The 23,970-nt window shown below is 44.9% G+C and overlaps 1 protein-coding gene and 1 long non-coding RNA gene across 3 annotated transcripts in view; both read right to left on the bottom strand.

The window, feature by feature from the left end:
* Positions 1-23,970, bottom strand: part of zgc:153184 (uncharacterized protein LOC751652 homolog) — a 64,866-nt gene that overhangs the window by 10,958 nt on the left and 29,938 nt on the right. The window contains exons 2-5 of one of the 2 annotated variants that reach the window (XM_063204791.1): positions 22,252-22,338; positions 20,864-20,935; positions 20,251-20,322; positions 10,006-10,230 (exon numbers count right to left, since the gene is read on the bottom strand). In XM_063204791.1, the coding sequence (XP_063060861.1) occupies positions 10,006-10,230; positions 20,251-20,322; positions 20,864-20,935; positions 22,252-22,338 (456 nt within the window). Of the gene's footprint in view, positions 1-10,005; positions 10,231-20,250; positions 20,323-20,863; positions 20,939-22,251; positions 22,339-23,970 lie in introns of both variants that reach the window. The other variant, XM_063204790.1, reaches the window with a different exon arrangement.
* LOC134454041 (uncharacterized) lies at positions 1,395-2,822 on the bottom strand. The gene is made up of 4 exons (XR_010035779.1): positions 2,761-2,822; positions 1,986-2,537; positions 1,752-1,828; positions 1,395-1,655 (listed from the first exon to the last, which is right to left on the bottom strand). It is a non-coding gene; the product is annotated as an uncharacterized LOC134454041 (long non-coding RNA).

Here is a 23,970-nt window from a genome sequence, read left to right on the forward strand (position 1 = left end):
ATGATTTCAAGTATTGCAGTAAAATCCAAAACTAATACCATAGGTACGTAAGGAAGAGTTTTTAAAAAGTTTTTTTCAATGTGGGTCAAAGAGGCCATGAAAAATGATATGTGTTATATCCGAGTCGTAGGACCAAACACTGTGAAAGGATTGTAATAGGGCTGGTTCAGCTGCAATGAAAGACAAACAAATGGGTGAATGCAAACCGTGGTTTTATCTGTCAGGGATGCACAGAATAGAAAGAGAATGCAGATATTACGAGACACCCAAGAACAAGAGGAGTTCCACAGTAAAGTGACAGTGACCCTGTTAGATGGGTAGTCTAAGCTGTGACTAAGCAACCCTATAAGCACAACAGGGAGCCGGCCAGAGGGTGTGTCCTGCAGGCTGGGGCCCCTACTTGGGGGAACAACGGAAAATCCCATGTGTGCAAGCAGAGTGAAGGGCTAGTAGAAGTTGGGGGGAGAAGCCACTGACTAAAGCTAGATTTATGCTTCGCTCGCATAGGATCTGCGTCCGTCCGTTTTCTGTCTATGCGAGTCCACGCCCCCCTCTCAGAGGCTCTGCGCCCGTCGTCTAGCGCCTCGAAAAAATTCTAACTATCCGTCGGACGGACGCGGAGTACGCAGACAAAAAGGCACTATGATTGGTCGTCTCGCTACTTCCTTGTTCTGTTCTTGTGGCAGCGCAATGCCAGTAGTTTGCGAGAGCAGAGCTGTATTCTGTTAAAAACTTTATTAATGCCTTGTGTGTAAATGTGTGTAAATACACAAAGCTACAAACTAAGTAACAAACAATGCATCAGTTGAACACTCGTGGCACAATGCCTGCGGTTTTACTACCGTTCCTCCACCGAATGTAAACACACATCGGCAGAATCAACTGTCTTTACATGCTTGCATTTTCTGCTCGTGAAAACAGACTGGGTATGTCAAATAATGATCCCACTGCATTGCCTTTGCAATTTGTGTGAAAATACCTAGCTAACCGGGATAGAAAGCAACATTGCTTAATAATGACCGCAGTGCTGTAGTGAAAGTAGCCTAATCGCGCAATTTCAAATGTGGCTCGCGACGAGACCTCGGACCTCGCAGAGCTCGCAGATGCATGAATACAATGTTGGTTCGTGGCCACTCCCACGCGACTTTTCACGCTCGCAGTTGCTGAAGTCTAATCTGACCTTAACAACCTAGGGACAGGCCGGAAACTCCACAAGTGTACAGGTCAGAGAGGGGCAAAGTAGAGGGAGGGGGACAGGTAGCCCAGCAGCTATCGGGGGAAGGGCTGGCTACTGAGAAGCAAAGACAGAGGGGTGAAGTAAAGGGAAGAGGGAAGGGCTGGCTAAGCAGTGGAATGAACCAGAGAGGGTTGGCGGCTCATTTGGTTGAGGGCTCACAATTCTTAATAAGCATGATGTTATGCAAGGGTACAGATGTCCTTCAAACATTTGCTGTATTGCCCTAGTTAGGTCACTCACCTCAAAAAGGTTTTTGATTGCATGCCAATCCTCAAATTTGAACACAAGGCCCTCCAGTCGTTGGTCTGCGTTTTCCCCTTCCGCATAGACCCACTGTATGCCGCGGCTATTCCCCTCCGTCAATCGGTCACCACCAACCAAAATGCTGTCTGGTCCATCAGGGCCCCTTGGAACGTACCTATATGACACATCAAGTGGTTTCCAACACTTAATTAATCAATATCCTTCCCAAACTGATCATATAACCATTTTCTGCCCACTTTAGCCAACTTACTCGTTCTGGATGTGGTGTAGAACATCAGCCAACTCTGCAGATTGGTTCTCATCCTTGAACAGAAGTCCAAGGGGGTGCTGTGAGGATGGAACACAGGAATTTAAATTATTAGTAATATTTGTGGAATTAGCAGATTAAGACCAAATTTCAATTTTGAGGTTCTATTCATATTCAAATCCCCAAGTGAACTACAGGTTAAAACTCTGATTTGATTTTAATACATTTAATACATACGTGGGTGGAAGGCTCTGACATTTCAGCAGAATACCGATGAGGGATGTGATTAATCACAACTGAAGCTAGCGGCTTGAAGGCTTGGAGGAATTCAGTCAGGATTCTGCTTCCCAGGATGACATAATCACGACGAATTAGGACCTGGGAGTCATAAGAGGGTAAGGATTTCCCCATGTCGTAGTCGCTCAACACTCGAGTTGGCTTGTGTCTGTCCAGATGGGTTGATGAGACTCTGTCTTCCACAGCCATGTGGTGAATCCAATGTATTGATTTGTTTGTCCGGCTGACTGACTGGTGGTGCGTGCGGCAGAAGAAGTCCAGGTTTTCAAATATGACTGAGTATAAATTTGGTGGTGGACTTGGCTGTGAAGGTGCTTCAGCTGGCAGAGTTGGGACGCCTAGACCTTCAGTGTCGGTCGGTTACTGTGCTGAAGGTAAAGTGAGTGGCACCGTCAGACCCCAAAAGATCTTCCATCTGTAGTGGAGTAGTGGTGGTGGCAACAGTCTGCTCTGTGACAGTGGTTGTCTTTGGGATGCTTTGCGTTGCATTTTCTGTGAGAATAAAAAAATACAACACAGGGAAAAAACACATCAAATACAGTTACCCATCCTTCACCAAAATGGGACACTAGAGTGTTGACAGAGAGACAGACCGAAAATGAATTGTGAACATTCAAATTTTGACAAATTCTGTTAATATTATAAATCGTTAATAAGATCAGAAGCAGCTAAAATGAAAAAAAAAGTGACAATTGTGAGATTAGCCCTTTCTTACCTGACATGCAGAGATAGCTTGCCTCATCCAGATGCCTCTCCGCAACATCGGGTGTACTACTTCTGGTAGCTGCCATCCTGGTGTCTGCTTCGTGTAGGAATATTTCATTAGCTACTTTCAGTAGTTGAAAATCCTCTCCACATGTCTTTGCCAGTTCCATTTGTTTCCTATGAGCAGTACTGTAGGAAGTTGTGATGCATAATTTGGAGAGTCGCTTAAAGGCTGCCTTTTTCACTCCTCCATACTGTAGGACACAGTTCACATACTGTGAAAAGGCAGACAAGCGGGGCTTTCGCCCTCTTAACGCTATAGCTGCAGCGGCACATGCTGGGTTTGGAGACTGTTTGGTAATACATAGAAAAATTGAAAACAAAAATGGTGACACGCGCTGGAAATCTGCCTGTAATTTTTCAAATGAAAATTCCTTCAAGTCTTCTGCTGATGACTTGGACAGTATGACGTCTGACAAGGGACTGCACAACTTCACAACTTCTTGCACTCTTCCTCTATGATGCGTAAGATGTTTTCAGTCAGAGGTCCTTGGAGTAATTTGTGTCTTGCTATCTGTTTGGCGGCCCAGCTCCAGTTCTGCTTCGCCATGGCTTCCACAATGCCTGCTGTGTGGTCTTGACACACAAGTCTCTCACCCTTTGCCTTGGATGGATAATGAATAACCACCTGTAACACAACACAAAACTATGTTGTCAGCCAAAAGGTTGTCATGATACATTTGTTGCTTGCATGTATTATGATGTTTGCACTACAATAACAAGTAAGCAGAGCATGTGTGCACATCAGTGGCACAGGTGCTGGACAAAACATAACATAACTACAATAGGTCTAAAGGATAAATGTCCGCATCACTGCTCCCTGTTGTTTAATGGCTTAATGCTTTGGACCTTAGTCTTCCTATAAATGCAAAGTTGAACCGTTGTGCCATTAAAGAACTGGGAGTATTAATAGTGTTGCACACATAATAACACTAATATGGCACAAATACTACACTACTGTCAAATACATAGACATTTTTGTAAACCCTTGAAGGAGCACAAGTGCACAGCAGTGGCAGGGATGAATGTAAGTGCATAGAGGTAACACATTGGCATGGTATGGTATGAAGTCAACTAAAAACAGATGGTCTCCATTGCTATGAAGGTGCAATATTTGTCATGTTGCATTATCATAGTTTACAGATGGCTATTATACGGACATGCGACTCAGAGTAGCTTAAAGTTGCAGAGAAAGTAGACGTCCTATGGTCAATCAGAGTATAGAGTATAATTTATTAATCGCGAGGAGAAATTAGGGAATATGCAATATCCTATTGATATGGAAGACAAGTGATCATGTTCCACTTACAAACGAGCTCACATGACCAATTAATGTATTCAAGATTTTGACTTACCTCGGTAACGCTCTGTCGTGGTCTAACGATGCCTTCAGATCCTGACCATGGCATTTTTGACGACGGGGGGCCTATTGGCGTTGGGGGTTGGGCAGGCAACTTGGATGGAGTACGGACCCTGTCGCGTTTACGTACAATCACTGCTGATGTCGAACTAGCTGCTGATGTAGATGTAGTCGCAGCTGATGTAGAACTAGCACACGGCTCCTCTTCTGCCTTTTGCCACCCTCTTATTGTGGCCAGAGTAGTTTCGTGCGTATCCACCAACCGAAGACATTTCATGCAGATGCGGTAGGACCTCTCTGGGATGTTCACCAAGTTCAGACCAACTTCAGCAAGATGCTGGTCTATCCGCTTTCCATAGGGAACCCCTTCGAATATGCGATGGCTGCTGACAAGTTTGCCTTTAATCCTAAGATTATCACAGCACATACGACAATTATCATTCACTGATCGCTCCTCACTAGGCTTAGAGCTAGTTGACGCCGCCATAGTGTTTGTTATGAATGGTTAGTTATTAGCGCATGCGTAGTGGTCCTGGTGTCGCTCTGCCCTACGTCATGGGTTGAGTCAGTAGGATTGGCTAAAATGACGTGTCAGTCAAAATGACGGACAGATTCATTATCCAATCACATGCAAGAGATTTAGAAAAAATTAGTCATTTGGAAGGGTGTCGGTTGGGGGCAGGTCCCAGTTGGTATGCAAGAGCATATCAGATGGTAAGAATCAGGTAAAGTCAATGGAGCGAGTCAAGCTAAATCCTCATCCCGTTTGGCATGTGCTCTGGATTTCACATATGATGACAGTGAATTTGAAAGGTTTGGATTTGCGTCGTAAGACCACTCATTTTCGGCACGCAAGAAACGTTATTTTAGCTTTTGTGCAAAACTGTGTTGGAGACTACACTTGCGCCTCGCATATCTGACGTGAACCGAGGCACAGCCAACCCTACCGCTGCACCGTGGCTTAAGTGGCTGCACGTCGGACATGCGACGTCTGTTGTGTAGTCCAAATAATTACATATTGTTGCACACACACAACTCAAAAACCGCTTGCCAAGTGAAGTCAACAAGCACACCATTGGTTGTTATTAATTCTGAGGCACAGCATATGTGTGATCCACGGGGAAATGCGAGGTGGGTCGGAAAATAGCTTTGATCAGTCCATTACAGCCCAGTCAAAAGTTTTTCCGTTGCCAGCCCCAGAAGCCGCCCGGAAGGGGTGGAGACTTAGGTGCCCCATGAAGAAGCGTGCCGTCCCCCGCCCCCTCCGGCAGTTTCTCCCTCTGTGTCAGTCACTGCTGGCTCCGGACAGAAGCACCTACGACGCTGGCATTAGAGGTTGTGAGGTAGACTACAAGGGAAGGACTGTATCAGAGCCTGTAAATACATTATTCACAAAGTTCTCTATGCATCGTTTTTGAAAGTAATGGTCCACATTAGGGATGTTAACCGGTAACCGGTTAACCGATAGTCGACCAGATCAACGATAACCGGTTAAAATGTTCTGCCACCGGTTAACCGGTTGTAATAATAATAATAATTATAATAATAATTTCCTCCCAAAAAGCCCCAAAAAACGATAATTTTGAGGTTTTAGTACGATAATTCAGCATTTTCCATCTGGCAACAGTGGCAGGTCCTGTCTGCGCAGCCCAAAAAAAAAGGCTTTTGTGAAAAATACAATAAAAAAAACAGTGCTGTGCATAACAGGCACGCGAACGTTGTATAATTTAAGATTACCGGTTAACCGGTTAACCACCGGTTAATGAGTCTCAGTAGCCGGTTAAGAGTTTTTTCAATTTTCGCCATCCCTAGTCCACATTTGATTGCAAACAGTGTGTTAGGACTTCGAATTGGTTTAGCAGTAGCTTTAGCTAGTTGCTAACACAAATGAAGGCAAACTGTGTTTGAGCTCTGCTGGCAGCTAACTATTGGTAGCCTATTGAAAACGAGTTGCTTAATAAACTTTTCACACGTTTAAACAGTCCCCAAATAGTTCGTTTGGAATGCAAAGACCCTCATAAGACTGCAAACAAAGTTATGAGCAACTTGACAATTTATTATTGGCTTTTGCATTTAATCAACATGGCATCAAAATGTGCCATTTTCTTGTTGACAAAACCTGGTGTTCTCCTATCTATGTGTCCTCTTTGTTGGGTCCATTATTGCCTCTGAATGTAACGCAAAAGTAACGAGTAACGCATCAAGTTACTTTCCACAAGGGGTAACTAAGTAAAGTAAGGCACTACTTTTTTGAATAGGTAACGAGTAACGAGCACACACTACTTTTAAAAAGTAACTTCCCCATCACTGCTTACAGATATTTACAAGGTATTGGTAACAGTCCCTGAAGCAATGTGGGGTTAAGTGCCTAGCTCAACGGCACTTCAGCCATGGGTGGAGGTGTAGGGTAAGGGTGGGATTTGAACCGGCAACCCTCTGATTTCAGGTCATGACTGCCCCCAATCATATTGTCATTTTACGTCCACCTCCCTAACCATTAGACCACGACTGACTCCTATCATCTGTGATATAACGACCATGCATTCTCTGCTCCTGCGCCAGGCACCCCAGCAAGGACAGGGTGGTATGCAACAAGCAAGAAGGCCTCTCCAAAGCCATAGTTTATCCTTCTTTTATGCACCGAGAAGCATCTGTCTATCTCCTTCGTCACTGCACACATATTTCTTTGCATTCTTTCAAAATGGTCATGGGGAGAGCATTAACAATAGACAGATGTGTTGAGAAATACAGAATACGCAAAGTAAACCAATCGGTAGCCCACTATGCATTTGTGTGGTTCCAATCCACATCAGGGCTGAATCCACTTTGTGATAAGATTTCATTTGAAGGCGTTAACATCAGGGTGTCATATACCGTCATAAGAATGACGTGATGCATGTCCGGAACATTATTGATGTATATTATTATTGCCATAATGCTGGGTTTTTCAAATGTCATTACATCACTCATGAAAAGATCAAATTTGGCAATAGGCAACACAGTTTGAATGACCATCATAGTTGCAATACCTACTTTGGCCACCATTCTACACAGTGCACCTTTGAGGAATTTACATTGGTTACAGTCCCTGGAGCAATGTGGGATTAAAGGGACACTGTGTGAGATTTTTAGTTGTTTATTTCCAGAATTCATGCTGCCCATTCACTAATGGTACCTTTTTCATGAATACTTACCACCACCATCAAATTCTAAGTATTCATTATGACTGGGAAAATTGCACTTTTCATACATGAAAAGAGGGATCTTCTCCATGGTCCGCCATTTTGAATTTCCAAAAATAGCTGTTTTTAGCTGCAAAAATGACTCTACTTGGACCATACTAGAAAATATTTGTTTATTACTTTGAAAACTTTCATGTAAAGATCAAATTTGGCAATTGGCAGCCCAGTTTCAATGAGCAGCATAGTTGCAGTACCTTTTTTGACCATTTCCTGCACAGTGTCCCTTTAAGTGCCTTAAGTGCCTCAATGGCACTTCAGCCATGGAAGGAGGTGTAGGGCATTGGTTCCCAACCTTTTTCTTCAGGGACCCATATTTTTACCATTGTAAGCTTTGGTGACCCAACCATGCGAGCACACACACGAGAGGGAGCAACATGATACTCTGTTTCCTGCGAAAACTCATTTTAGTTATCATTTTATTCGTCTTCGGTAAAAATAAAGAATGAATGTTTGATGTAGCACTTACATTTTGATGCTTCTATGCGTATACTGTTTATGTTTTGGTGCTTTGTCATTTATTCAACATGGGCTATATGATATTGAAATTAAACCCCTTAAAATCAAGAGGGCTTCGCGACCCCCTGTGGATCTTTGGCGACCCATAGGTTGGGTCCCGACCCATAGGTTGGGAACCACTGGTGTAGGGAACGGTAAGGGTGAGGTTTAAACCTGCAACCCTCTGATAACCCTCTGATACCCACTTCCCTAACCACGCTGCCCTTAACCCAAAATGACGCCCAAAAATGTCCACTTGACATTCCAAAAACTGAATGACACAATTATGACAACAGTCATAAACATTTGTAATGTGTCAGTCATTAGTGTTACTGAATTTCAGAATGTCATGACATTCTGATACAATACAGTAAAATACAACATGAATTTACTAATTGATTCAAAGCGCTTTCCCAATACACATACCGTATACATACTCACATACAAATTCCCACATTCACACACCAGCTCTAGAGGCTGCCGTACAGCGCCAATTGTTTGGGTTTCACGTGAGAAAGTGCACACACACACACCCACAACAGTCCAAAACATTTTTTGGAAGCAATTGCAACATAGCCTAATTTCATAACATCAAGACGTACGGTAGCATAGCGTCAGTAGTTACATGACACCCCTTCAAATAAAATGTTACCAATACGTTACATAGAATTACACTTTTTTCCAAAGTGAAGGTGGTTTTTATACAGTATGTGGGTTTCTCATCCGGGTGAACCAGTGGCAGTAGCATCAGCATCACCACCATCCCCAGCACTCAGCCATCCCCATATGTGTAGGGGCAGGGTGTGAAGCAGGCTTTACCCAAATGTTTTTTTTTTTTTCAGAGTACTGACCAAGCTATACTAAATAAAAAACAGCAAAAAGGTTGCATTATGCATACATCATTCCCATTCATTGCATTGATGTGCTTTGGTCTCTGCGTTCCTCAAAGACACACTGAATGCCTAAATGCAATGGTTTATGCATAGCACGGCCATTGTTTTACTGTGCAGAAGCAATAGCAGCTCCAGCCAACCAGCCCCATGGATGCGTGCAGGGAGAGGAGGGGAAGGGTGTGAGATGCAAACAGGTTAAGTGGATTAGGGCTCCAATCTCCTGCCTTGCTGCACCACACAGCACACACAGCGCTGGGGCAAGCTTAACGAGGGCTCTGGCCTGAGGGCGAGCGCACATGGCCTCTGACCAGTGTGTGTGTGCCTGTGTGTGTGTACATGTGTGTGTGTACGTGCGTGCGTGCGTGTGTGCTTGCGTGCGTGGACTAGGACAGTGGGGGAAGTGGAAAAAAGGGGAGGGGGGTGAAAAGCGGATGGGCCGGAGGATATCTGTGTTTGCTATGACGCAATTTGCTCACCCACTCTTGGAAAGGTGATATATATACACACATGCACATACACTCACAGGTGCTGGTCTCAGGTGAGCCCGTCACATTTCACCTCTTGCTAACCCCTCCATGACTAACAGCATAGAAACCAAACCCTTTCAGTTCTACGGAATACTCTTAAGCTGTGGGCTGTGGTACTCCACACTAAAATTAAAACTATAATTTTTGGTTTTGATGAGAGCTGTACACTGTGTTTTTATAAGTTCATTTAGATTCTGCTAAATTTGGATTATGATTATGATAAGGCATTTTTTGCTGACAGCTCCAGATAAATATAGGCCTATGAGGGGTTCAGGGGAAACACAGTGCCAAAAAACATATTTTTCAATTTACTTCTCAATTACTATTTTGAAATTTCAGCTTGTTCAAAGTAATCTTGTAATAAGCACAGTCTCCAGTTAGAATTACTGTCAAATTACTTACAAATAATTAAAAAAACGTTGCTGTGTGTCTGTGTGTTTTCCAAGAGTGCGTGTGTCTTTGTGTGTACACTTACCCATTTAGCTTAGGTTATATACCTCTACTTCCTGTAATGTACACACTCTTATAATAATGAGAGAGAGAGAGAGAGAGAGAGAGAGAGAGAGAGAGAGAGAGAGAGAGAGAGAGAGAGAGAGAGAGAGAGAGAGAGAGAGAGAGAGAATGCATGTGTTTGTGCGTGCGTGCGTGCGTGTGTGCGTGCGTCCAGTGTCGACTCACCTTGTTGATGCTAGGGAGTGGTGTGCCCTCCGCGGGCTGCTCAAAGCTGACGGGTACCTCCTCCTCGTTGGTCTGTGTGTGTGTGGGGGTGGGGGTGGGGCGTAGTGAGGTGGGGCTGAGGGGGCTACAGGGGGACGGAGAGGAGCCCACGGGGGGGACAACGGGGAACGGAGCCTGTAGCTTCACCTCTGGACTCAGGGCCGTGGGGGACAGAGCCAGGTTCGCCTGCAGAAAGATAGGAAACACAAACAGGACAGGATGTAACCTGAATCTCGTCACATGAATTCTTTCCACCTTGGGCAGAAACTTACATCTGGAGCTACACCATTATGCGTAGGTCTGCGAATGCGTGGTTTTGATAAAAAGTCCTTGGATGTGATTGGGGAAACACTTGCTTGTCTAAAATGTTAATGAGGTTCTACTTAACTTGCACTTTAAATGTCTGTATGAGCAATGTCTACGTCCATACTGTCTATGTCCATGTATGAGTACTGTCTATGTCTATACTGTCTATGTCCTTACCTAGATTAGTCTATGTCTGCATGGGAGAGCAAGAAACGCAATTTCAAATTCTTTGTATGACCAGTGCATGTAAAGAAATTGACAATAAACTTGACTTGACTTGACTTGACTAAATTACTCACAAATTCGAAAATACAGTTGAAGTTACAGAATCAGTGTCAATGAGTGAGTCCATGCGAGTGGCCATTGTTGTTTGAAACAGCTGTCGCAATTCACTTAAATTTCCCTTCTCCACTTTGTTTAAACTTTCACTACATCACATCTCTGAAAAACCAGCAATCCAGATTGGTTTCAATGCATTTTGGTTGGGAGCAGGGCAAACCCGAAGGTCCTTCAGACCCTTGTATGCGCTCAAAAAGCTGAGCCAAAATACACAACGATCTGGCGACAGTCACCCTAGGCAGGATATACATTAGTGAATGTGAAAGTGAAACCCCAACTTGGAAACTCCAACTCCCATTGACATTGTGACACAGCACTCCACAGCACACAAGTGTTCACTGCACACAATGAAATTGCATTTATGCCTCACCCGTGCAAGGGGGCAGCCCCCAATGGTGCCCGAAAGGGAGCAGTGCAGCGGGACGGTACCATGCTCAGGGTACCTCAGTCATGGAGGAGGATGGGGGAGAGCACTGGTTAATTACTTCCCCCACCAACCTGGCGAGTCAGGAGCCGAACCAGCAACCCTTGGGCTACAAGTCTGATGCCCTAACCACTTACCCATGACTGCCCATTATATAGTATATAAGTTACATGTATGTAGTATTACGTGCTAGCGACTTACGGTTATTTAAGTACAGGTTGGTCCGCAGAATGATAGGAGACACAAACAAGGCAGGATATGTTGCATTATATGTTATATATGTATGTATATATTATATATTATACTGCATACAACATACACTTCCTGTAGGAGCCACTACTACCTCTTATCCACTGCTGGTTTTCTGGGAGGCCTACAGCTCGACAAAGCGTGACTCGGCCGCCAGTTTTTGCTTTTTGAATAGGCACGACACAACTCAATTGTAAAGGAAAAAAAAGTGGCGGCCGAGTCGCGCTGTGTCGAGCTGTAGGCCTCCCAGAAAACCGGCAGTGGAAAAGAGGCATGTGACCTTCCATCAGCCTTGAGACATAAGAGATCATAATGGGTTTGTAATTAATGGAGCTTGCCCCAGACCTTACGAGGACCTTGCATGGTGCAGTCAAGGAAACATGGCACCAGATCAGTAGCTTCCTCTGTACTGACTTACAATTATTCAAGTACGGGGTACAGATCTTAGAGATATGAGGGGTTAGATGCATTGCTCAAGGCCGCCAATGCAGTGCAAGAGACCATCTACATTCTAGTGGTATGGGATTTGAACCTGCAACCCTCCGCTACCAAGACCAACTCCCCAACCATGTAGCCCCAGATGACACAGAGATAGTAGACACAGGCAGCAATGTATAGAGCCAGGTTAGCCTGCAGAGGAACAGTAGGCACAATCAAAACGGATACTCTTGGCTAGCCTGATCATCAGTTTCACGACTGGTGTGGATGAATGAATGAATGTGAGGCTGTACAATGTGTTACGTAAGTAAGCAGTTCAAACAGATGCTTTTGCACACCTCTGTAGTTGGACAGGTGTGTAGGATATTATCCCAGTGAGGTTGTCATTGAAGTGTAAAGAAATCACGCACACTGTCCATTCCATCAGCAAACTTGAAAACAACTGTAACTGTACCTAAAGACGCTCGGATAAATGAAACATTGTATTAACGTTTGCTGGTGGAATGGACAGTGTGTGTGATTTCCTTATCCTTATAGTAAACAGTAAAATGAATACAATAGTAAGAATACATCAGTGTCGAATAGGTCATCCGGCAGAAGCACAGGGAGGGGGTGTGCTTAGGGTGTACAGGAAGGGGTCACACAAACAAAAGCTCACAAGAGACACAACCAGGCAGCCGGATTATCCGGTGGCACTGGATGGGGACATCCAAATGGAGGACGGGGTCACCTTGAGGACTTTCAGGGACAAAAGGTGACAGAGGGGCCAGCCATTAGCACAACAGTACACCATGTGCAGAACTCTGTGTGTTGTGTGTGTGTGTGTGTGTGTGTGTGTGTGTGTGTGTGTGTGTGTGTGTGTGTGTGTGTGTGTGTGTGTGTGTGTGTGTGTGTGTGTGTGTGTGTGTGTGTGTGTGTGTGAGAGAGAGAGAGAGAGAGAGAGAGAGAGAGAGAGAGAGAGAGAGAGAGAGAGAGAGAGAGAGAGAGAGAGAGGAGCAGGAAGAGCAGGGGAGAGATGATACGAGGGAGGGTGAGAGATCAATGGGGAAGGAGGGAGCAGGTGCGGGTGGCGGTGAGGGGATCAGGCCAGAGGGCAAAGAGCAGGGGCCAGAGGAGCAGACATGACAAAGCGAGGGCAGGAGAGGTGAGGTGAGGTGGAATGGCACAAACACACCAAAAGCCACTATAGCTTCAACAGCGACAGAAGTCATTGACTTTGTATGGAGGATCTGGTGACAGAGGAGACAAAAGAGATTTGGGCGACAAGAGGGAATTTGAGCAACTCGACCGACAGTCTGTAGCTGAACTTCAGCAAATATTATGCTGGTGAGCAATGATGCATTTTGGCGGCAGCTGCAGCAGCCAATTGCAATATTCTAATGCTTGCATTCTGCTTTTAATGGTCACACTCTATCGCTTTCGTCACTCATGTCTCTCTTTGTACCTTTTGTCTCTTCTAGTGAGGTTGTGCAGTAATGGAATGGAAGTACAGAGAGAGGTTTTTTTATGAGGAGGGGCTGTGAATGGAATGAGAGTAGCAAGCTGAGGGCACGGGAGGTGAATGGTAGAATGGGGAGTGGAAGCGCATGGGAGTACAGGGAGGGGAGGAGAGGGGAGGGGAAGTGCATTGCTATCACATGTGAAGCACAGGACCATGGAGCTAGATTCACTGGTGGGATACAGGCCTATCAGAACCAGGTAAGCAAACTAGGCAAGTGCCTAGGGCCCTCCGATGAAAATGGGGGCCCTTGTAATGACTCTTTCTTTTGGCCTTTTTGTATTCCAATGGCAGCAATAACGAATAACGAATGAATGGGAGGATGGGGAGGGCAGCGGAGGTGAATGGGAGGATGGGGAGGGGAGGTGAGGTGCATTGTTTTCACACATGATGCCTGGAGACACGAAGTCAGGGCCATGGAAGAGAGCCAGATTTCACTGGAGGGAGAAAGTGGGGGGTGGTTGGAAAAAGGCTTTGTGTGTGTGTGTGTGTGTGTGTGTGTGTGTGTGTGTGTGTGTGTGTGTGTGTGTGTGTGTGTGTGTGTGTGTGTGTGTGTGTGTGTGTGTGTGTGTGTGTGTGTGTGTGTGTGTGTGTGTGTGTGTGTGTGTGTGTGCGCGAGCCCGCACACACGCACGCACGCATGCGAGTGCAAGTTTAAGTATGAGTGCGAGTGTGTGCATGCGTGCTTGTGTGCATGTGCATGTGTGTGTTAGAGTGAAAGCAGAATGGGAGGAAAAGGGAGTAGCTGAGACAATGCACATCTGGGGTAGTGGGAGTATGCGATGAATGGACATGCACACAAGACTGCAGTCTTTCTGTTGTTTATATTAGGATGCTACGCTCACTGAGGATAGGGTAACATTTGCCCTGAATCACTGTAAATAGCTTGGTAGTTAAGACCATGACAGCCATTTTGCAGGGGAGTGTTGACTTTTAGACATGTTTTAACTGCATCTTGTCCTGTTGCTATCTCTTGTTGAAAGACAGATCTTTGCTTATGCTACTTGGTTTATGTCCAAAAAGAATATGGGGCATGCTTAATTTGCTACAATTTGCTTAGCCTTAGTCAACAAGTTATCCAAAAAGAGTGGTGACTTGATGGGACACATAGCATCTATGACTGACATGAAAAATGCTCGAACAACATAGGTATACCACATATTCAAATACAGGCAAAATTATGTTATGTTGACATAAGCATTCACTCAGATATGTTAATACCTTCCCTGATTTCTTACAGCATATCAGCAACTTACATAAAGCAACACTAAGTATTTCTTCAACATTTAGTTGTAAATTGCGAGTTGTACGAATTGAAAGTGCATGAAAAGATACTTCTGAAATGGTGTCATTGCCATCCCCTGATGTAACCACTGCACAACGTAAGTTTGGAGGACCAGCTCATTTCTGTGCTGTAGTTCTCTATGAGAGAATTCTCTTCCTAATGTGCAGGCTGCCAAAAGATGAAAATCACTTAGTGTTGCTTTAACAGCACCAAGCTCACACTATGTATGTCACACTGATGCTACAGAATGCTGTGGGCTGTACTAGCTAGCTAGCTGTGTAGTGTACTAGCTACTGTCATCATCCACTATATCAGATGCGCCACACACCCCGAGGCTGCAGGATTTGTTTGTCATCTGACATGCAGTCCTGACTCCTGAGCCCACATACAATCTATCCAACCCTTCCAGCTGTGCAGTATCCAGAGTCCAGATTGGTTGGTGTCAAAGCAGAGCCATATATAGGGAATGCTATGACAACCAGGATACCAAAAGTAAGATTTGCCACTTGTTTCAATGTAGATTGAAATAGTTCCAGGAAGCAGCTTTCTGGTCACTAGACTAACACAGAACCACTGCATAAAAAGCCGAAAATAAGAATGGTAGCTAAGGTAATGGAGAAAGGTAAGGAGAAACGAGTAGCATTTCTGGATAATTACCAACAAATGTATGCACTCACAATTGGCTTATTAATGTTAAAATTCACTTACATTAGGTGAAATAATACATAATGAAATAATACATCCGTGAAATAAGACCTATTTTAGGATATCGGCTATACTACACCCTGCTGTGTAACCACTTCCTGGCACTAACAGAGCTCCACGAGCCGTCCTTAGCCACCATTTTAGTGTAAAAAAAACAATGGTCAATGGGATTAGCCCAACTCACCCTATAGATGGCTCTGTGTCCGACTATCCTCAATATCACTGAGCTTCACACACACACACACACACACACACACACACACACACACACACACACACACACACACACACACACACACACACACACACACACACACACACACACACACACACACACACACACACACACACACACACACACACACACTGAGGCAGCCAGATCCACTCACCTGGCCACCACAATAGCACCAGACAAGTGAGGACAACATAAACAAATTGAGTCCAAAGGATTGACCATTGGCTGACATTAGGAGAACTAGATGGAACCCTATGTGGGCTGCACCTGTTCTGATTGACTGTATGGCAGTTAGTATGGTGCTCTAAGGCAGAGGGCAGAATCAAAAACAGTTTCTAGGTCTTTAGCTTGCTGTTGTTAAAAAAAACTAAAAAGAATGTGATCTTTCTAACAGTCTTTGAATGAAGTTTATAGGTTAAACGGTTTACTGCCCTGCACAAGAGAATCAAGCAAGCATAATAATAAACTGTACTTAGGGATTTCTAGAATCGGGCCTTGCTCTGCAAGCCCGCTTAATAAAGAAGTTGCCGCACACTTAAATTAATAGTCAGACATAATGAATGTCATACATCCACTGGTGGTCTGATTGGTCATACTGTACAGAGGCCGCTTGAATAATTGGGAGGGAAAGTGGAAAACAGCGATCCTAGCGGTTACGTTCCAAACACCAGGGTGATCCTATTGAAACTCCCATAGACAAGTTTTTAAAAAAATCCCACAAAGATATGACTTGGAACTATAACACCAGACACATTTTTCAGCGTACACAATAGCATGAACTACTACCTGTGAAAATCTTAAGTAATTTTTTGCCCTTTTAAGAAAAATAGAAATTGTGCCAATCTGGTCGGAAACGGACTACAGCTCCCAGCATGCTGTGCTTCGCGCCTCGTTGACAACACAGAGAAACAAATGAACGCGAACGAACGCAAGTTCTTCGCATATCTTCACATTCTTGTAATCCTATGAGTTCCACATTGCCTTCTTATTACACATATATACACGCGATCATTTTGGTATGGTTTTAAATTCTCTAGTAGATATGATGGCTTCTGTGGTGACGAGTAACCACCTCTCTGGCTCATGTTTGGCTATGCTAATTTGGCTATGCTAATTACATGGAGTAAACAAGCCACACATGCCAGTCAGTGTAGTTCTGTATTAGCTTTTTAAAGAATATTAAAATCAGCTCAGATCAGTGAAAAAACGAACATTTTACCACCTGATTCGATAAAACGGGCCAACATACCCATAATATGACTGCCACTACTTCTACTTCGTCGTCAGGGCCGAGATGTAATTTTTCAAAGAAAAAAAACATTCATTTGTTGGAGGGGGCTGGAACGTTGCCAGCAGGGGGCGATGAGATTACTTTCCCTCCCTATGGTTTGGTCTCACTCACAGTCAGCCTTCTGAACTGTACAATGCCAGACTGGACATTTCATACAGCCATAGCTTACCAGGCGACAGTTTCCATGCATTAATACTGTATAATAACAAATAAAAAACATGGATGATCAGGTTACACCTCTTTTCTGCAGAACTAACCTTCTTATTACCCTCCTTCAAATAGCTGATGTCCAAATAGCATGAACATGATCTATCTACGCATAGGCGTGCACAGACAGGGATGAGGTCGCGCTAAAGCGCCTGCCCCTTTGCCATCAAATGCCCCTTTTGAAAGTTCTTTTAAAAAATTAAAAAATGTCACAATGTACTGTTGTCCATGTTGGCATGATATGCTTCATGAGCAAAATCATGTGACAATAATGTCCCAATATAATATATAGCCTCCACAGCCTAGTAAGGAAGCCGGATGTTCCACATGTCCCCAACACTCCCATCTTCAGCACGTGCCTCCCAAAAAGTCTGTGCACGCCACTGTATCTACGCGTCTACCAAAGCAAGCAGAGCTGGTAGCATCCATGACCCGGCCCAGAAACCTCCACAACACTCACAACAGGCCACACTATGCAGCTTAGCAACAAGCAACACTGGCCTACATGAGAGAGGTCAGGTGGGTGGTGGAGAAGAAACGAGATGAAGGGAGGAGAGGAGAAGGAAATAAAAGGAGAGAGGAGAGAAGTGGGGAGGAAAGGGCTCGTACCTGTACGGGAGAGGAGAAGAAGAAGAAAGAGAATCGGCATCCTTTCTGTCCCATGGCTGAAAGGTGAAGGCTTGTGTGTGTGTGTGTCCACTCTGAACCGGAGAGTCCGCTCCCACTCACACTCACACCAGGGCTTTGGCCACTTCCCTGATCCCATTAGCTCATGAACCTGAGCCCCAGATTAGGGATATTTAGGGAGCTACTGACCCCCTCCCTCTCTCCTTCTCTCTCTCTCTCTCTCTCTCTCTCTCTCTCTCTCTCTCTCTCTCTCTCTCTCTCTCTCTCTCTCTCTCTCTCGATCTCTTTCTCCCCAATCGATCACTCTCCCCATCTCTCTTAACCCCCTAACTTCCCCCCTCTCTCTTTTCCCCTCTCTTGTTCTCTCTTGCCCACTCTCTTCTATCCAGACCTTCACACTCTCGTTTTCTGTCTCTCTATCCTTTTGACCCCCCAATCCCACCCCCACCCCCACTTACACGCTATCTCGTTGCCTCTCTTTATCTCCCTCTCTTGCCCTCTCAACAACCCTTCTTCTTACACGCAATCCGGACCACTGCAAATGCCAGGTCAAGCCACAAGGTGGCACCATTTACACTATAAAAGCAGCACCCCTCTCGAGGGTAAAACAATTCCACTTACACATCACTTCTCAGAGTGGTGGCAACTGGCCACGGTGTGCATTTGCAGAAGTGTTATCTGAGCTAGAAAGTTTCCAGTAGAAACTGAAAAGAACTAGGACAAAACATTTCTTTAGTTTTTTTCTGTGAAGTATGTGTCAACTCTTGGTCAACCACCACTTTTTAATGGGAGAGCGAAATTAAAGAAAGACATACACACTGTGTCTGTGGCCACAGTCCTACACATACAGTACAAGAAAAGATGTTGTTGCAGGTAGCTTTAAGCTTACCCCATCCATGTTAAACATAATATTTTTCGCACACCTTAGATGCACGTAGGACGTTTTGGTTATAGATAGAGATGCACCGGATCCAAGATCCGGTTCCGGATCCGGCAGGATAATAGGGGTTTTCACAGGATCCGGATCCGGTTCCAGGATCCGGTAGCCGAGGCTTTTCAGTCAAAATAGTTTGAGCCAACGTGATAAAAATGGCCCACATGTGCGAGTAGGCTATGTGTTTCAACCCTTTCGTAGGATCCGGTACCCGGTTCCGGATCCGGCAGGATCTTAAGCAGTGGATCCGGTATCCGGAATGAATCCTACAAATCAGGATCCGGTGCATCTCTAGTTCTAGACCTTCATCAGATGAAGGCCGAGGACTGAAACTGCATGAAAACAGGAAAATGGCCAGAGTTTTTCAAATGGTCACCCCATCCCCCATGAGTTTCATCATGAGCTTCATTTGGCCAGGTTATCTGTGCATTCGGGTGGGTGGGGGACAACACAACACCAGATTGTTTCCTGTTTCCACCGTCCCCCTAGAGAAGAGTCGGTGTGGTCTCTCTCCAAAACATTCACTCACTCACTCTAAAATAGTGCGCTGTGCTGTAATGTGTTAGACAATGTGCTCATCCCAGCCTGCAGAAACTCAGTTCAGACAGCAAGCTCATCTATTACTTCTGCAAATAGCACTACAAGGGACTGTCACTGCAAAACACCACTCCCTTCCCCCTCTCATGGCCTGCATCTGTCTCTTGTCCTAATAAGCTAAACATTATTTTGCAAAGTGAGTTGTATTCGTTGTTGTTTAAAATTAAAGACTCCGTGAGGTCAGAGGAAACTGGGGGTGTCCGCAAATTACACGCCACAGCACTACATTGTTACGGGGTGTTCGTCACTGATATATAGCACATTACAGTACATTGTGAATGTGTGACAATTACGGAGTCAATGGGAATATTAATGGTCATGTGTCTTCCATACTGTCCTCTGGCATCTTCCACCTAGGACTGCACAATTTATCGACATTACTCGAAAATTGACATTTTGGCCAGAACAATTGAATAATGAAAACTGCAATTTAATGCTGATTGCTGATCACTGATCGAATATGCAACAGTCACATTTGGGTGCCCTTGAAGCTAGAACATGTTGAAAAGCAAAGTGTTGATGTTTTTATGGGGGTGCTATGCAACCTTTGAAGAGGGTACCAATGCACAACGTTTTGACTGGTCACAGAAGGTTTACTTGGCCAGAAAAAAAGGCCAGATATCCAATAAAAAAAATAAAAACAATATCTGCATCAGCAACAGGAGTATGTGGTCTTCATCCTCTGCAAGTTGTATGCAAGCCACCACATGTTGTCAAGGGAACAGACAAACTCTGCATACAAATGGCTGTAAAATGGAGCGTGTGTCCATCTAGCGGGCTGCCTCTGGTTGTCACACATGAAAAGTTTTTTTTTTTATAGATGAACCCTGCATACAAATAGTTGTAGGATAATTTGCATACAAATAGTTGTAGAATGAGTGTGTGTGTGTGTGTGTGTGTGTGTGTGTGTGTGTGTGTGTGTGTGTGTGTGTGTGTGTGTGTGTGTGTGTGTGTGTGTGTGTGTGTGTGTGTGTGTGTGTGTGTGTGTGTGTGTGTGTGTGTGTGTGTGTGTGTGCATGTGTGTGTGCGTGCATGTGTGTGTGTCCATCTAGCAGGTGGGCGAATGATTACCTGGATTTTCTCGAACAGTGGGGAGTTCTTTAGCTTGCCCTTGGCAGCAAGCGGTGAAACAATCGCCGGTCGCTATGGAGATAGATAAAACACAGACACAGTAGTTCTCTTGTTAAACTTTGAAAGTGTTGTGCAACCCTCTGCTTGTTTCTAATCAATCAAATGAGCATAAGAACAAATCATGCATGGGTAATATCAAGTCGCTTGCACACATTTCTCCAAATATGTCACCCATGCAAAATGAATGGTTTTATAGTCATCTCTTATGCTAAGCATTCATTGCACATTATCAATCATTCGGAATAATGCAATGCTGCAGATCGTACAACGCATCTCATAATGCTCTGTGTTCATCCAAATATTTTCAGGGTGCTGGCTCGAACAAGAGTGGCCACACCTTGCACACAGTATAGGCTACCACTTTATTGCACATACATGTTTCGGCGTGTGCCTTCTTCAGTGTCACTGAAGAATATTTTGAAAGGTGCGGCCTGTCTTGTTTAACCCATAAGCCCATAAATCTTTAAAGGCCACGAATGACAATAACACAAAGACCTCAGGAGTGATGTAATGGTATGAAAGTGTTTCTTTGACAACAAACATGCAGGCTCACCTCTGGTTCACTCTCACCATCCTTTTTGTTCTGGAAGTTTAAGGAAGACGGTGGCCGTCTCCTAATAGGCCTCTTCTGAAACACACACACACGCACACACACACACACACACACACACACACACACACACACACACACACACACACACACACACACACACACACACACACGCACACACACACACACACACACACACACACACACACTGAGCACCATTCTCAGACAACTTCCTTTAAATCCTACGCACATCAGGAAATGAGAAACACTGCATGTTTTGTATGTTGTATGTTTTGTGGCTAAACTACCAAGGAGGAACGGAGTTGGCAGACATCGTTGCTATATTGGGAAAAACAGACACAAGAACCATATCCTGACTGCCGTCGAGAAGTTTGAGTGAAAAGCTTTGTAGAGCTAGCCGTTGGCTATGATTGCCAGAGCGTTCTTAACAGAACATTTTGAAGACCACCACTGCCACCTGTCAGTTGCAATGAACTGCCAATTTGTTCAGTGTGTGAGAGAGTGAGTGAGTGAGTGAGTGAGTGAGTGAGTGAGTGAGTGAGTGAGTGAGTGAGTGAGTGAGTGAGTGAGTGAGTGAGTGAGTGAGTGAGTGAGTGAGTGAGTGAGTGAGTGAGTGAGTGAGTGTGTGAGTGTGTGTGTGTGTGTGTGTGTGTATGTGTGTGTGTGTGTATGATAGTGTTTCTCAAAGGGGGCTCTACAGCCCCCCAGTCGGCATGGGGTAACCCTCGGGGGGCGTTGCGAAGGATACAGTTGGCGGGCGGTGCTTAGTTGCCATTGGGGGGGGGGGTTATTAGACCATTCGATGTTTTTAATACTAAGGGGTGGCGTTGGCAGCCTCATGAACGGTGATGTCAAGGGGGCGTTGGGAGGCTTATGATGAGGTCCAGGGGGTGTAGTTGGTTGTAGGACGGTGGGGGGGGGGGGGGGGGGGGTGGGGGGGGGGGGGGAGGGGGGTTGGGGGGGGTGCCAAGGTCCAGATAGGGCCCCCACCACCAAAATGAGAGGGCCCTTGGGCCCAGGGGCAAGAGCCTCACTCGCCCCCCTACCACTCCGCCCCTAGTTAGTAAGACATCTCTCCATGCCTCGCATGTCACAGTCATGCTCCTTAAACAGATATTTCATAATCTACACATCAGTTGAAACCTTAACAATTGATTGAACTGGAGACAAAAGCTAATCTGTGACGAGAAAGAAAGGACGTCTATGCCCATGTCATCTCCATGCGTCATTTCATAATCTATCCAGTTCAACTGAAACCTTAAGAATTCCCTGAATTGGGGACGAAAGCTCATCTGTGACTAAGGATGAAGGGGACCTCCATGTCATTTCTGTGTCGTTAGAATGCGTCATCATCATCAGCAGCAGCATACCTCATCATTTGGCATGGGCATCGGCAGAGGGTGACCCTTGAACCGTCCAGCCAGCTCGGCCACTGACGTCTTGACAGTGCAATCCTCCTGCAAATGAACGACAGCAAATGAGAAGACAGAAAAACACAAATTGAAGATGATGGAGACATCAGAAGGAAATGGCACAGAGACAAGCAGCTTGGGGGTTTCAGGACGATGACATTATTATGCATAAAGTCGAGGAATGATGACACGCGAGGCGAGGGACACAACATCATCATCATCATCTTCATCATCAAACCATCAGCATGCCCAGGGGAGATTACAGATGATTGACAGTCGCCGCGGCGACCCTTGTATGACAGCTGTTGGTGAAAATCCTCCACTCTGCGTCTCTATCCACCACGTTATTATACGCACTGTAAGACTGCAGGCACAAAGCCAAAGCCGTAAGATATGGTCAGTCCCTTGTTTAACTCTGTCATGGAGGGCTGATATTATAACCGTATCGTCACAATGATGCTATTGACCATGCCGTAGCCACTTAAAGCAGTGGTTCACTTTTTTAGCGGGGACCCCCTTTTGAACTTAAGAATGTTTTCGCGACCCCTTGCACCCACCATAGTCTTAGCCTAGCAATGGATTTCTAGCAATATGGATTTCTAGCAACTATTAATGGAAAATCTAGCAATATTAATGGACAACAATATTGCCTAGTTTAGTTTGTCCATTGGACATCCACCGCATGACAATTTCATCTTACGTATTAACCATACAGGTGAACACACTTATTGTTCACCAAATTATGCAATTATGTTAGCAGTTAACCTGTGGATTCCCTGTTTTTATGAAGTGTCCCTTTTGTCTGCAACCTCCCTTCAGTACCTCCACACCCCTAAGGGTCCCGACCACTGCCTTGGCGTACGGTGATCCACCAGCGGAACACTGTAATAGTCACTGAAAAAAATGACTACCATAGCACTATACCTCTATGATAGTGCTCAGGGCCTTAGGTAATACATTACAACTTGGTCTTTGGCATTCTGGTAAGAGCTAATTGATAACAGAGGCTGTGTCTTACTGGGTTAATGTGTCACTTAAGATTCTCTACAATACCATAGTGATGATGTAGTTGAGCTTTCTCAACAAATGGTGAGAGGGATCACTGCCAGTCACATCTGCATGAGAGGGCAACGTGTTTCATGTGGAGCCTACAGTAGAAGCTTTACTTGAGACTCTAAGATATTTTTGAATACATGTGCAATGTTGTGTGTAATGTCCTTGCGTCTTCTTCTGTATTTATGTATGTATGCTACGTATGTATGCTACTTGACACTTTAATTTCCCTCGGGATCAATAAATGATACTGTACTCTACTCTACTCTACTTGACTCTTGGTAAGGCCATAGCAATGTTGTTGTTATGTAGCTGAGTGTCTTCAGGAAAAAAAGTGAACCGATCCCATCGGCACCAAAAGGCTACAGTATGTGTATTTCATGAATGATGAGCTATGTTTTTTTTTCCTGAGCCTCCTTTGTTTCAGCAAGGAGTGTAACTCTTCTGGGCTTTTTTGTGTGTTGGTTTTGGATGAAGCAGTACAGCGCCTTTGGACAGAACCAACATTACTGTGGCTGGCTAGTTTAGCGTTGGTCCATAATAGCTGGACTGTGCTTGTGTGTGCGTGCGTGTGTGCGTGCATGCGTGTGTGCATGTGTGTGTGTGTGCACGTGCATGCATGCA

The sequence above is a fragment of the Engraulis encrasicolus genome, chromosome 8 (assembly GCF_034702125.1).
Source record: "Engraulis encrasicolus isolate BLACKSEA-1 chromosome 8, IST_EnEncr_1.0, whole genome shotgun sequence".
NCBI lineage: Eukaryota > Metazoa > Chordata > Actinopteri > Clupeiformes > Engraulidae > Engraulis > Engraulis encrasicolus.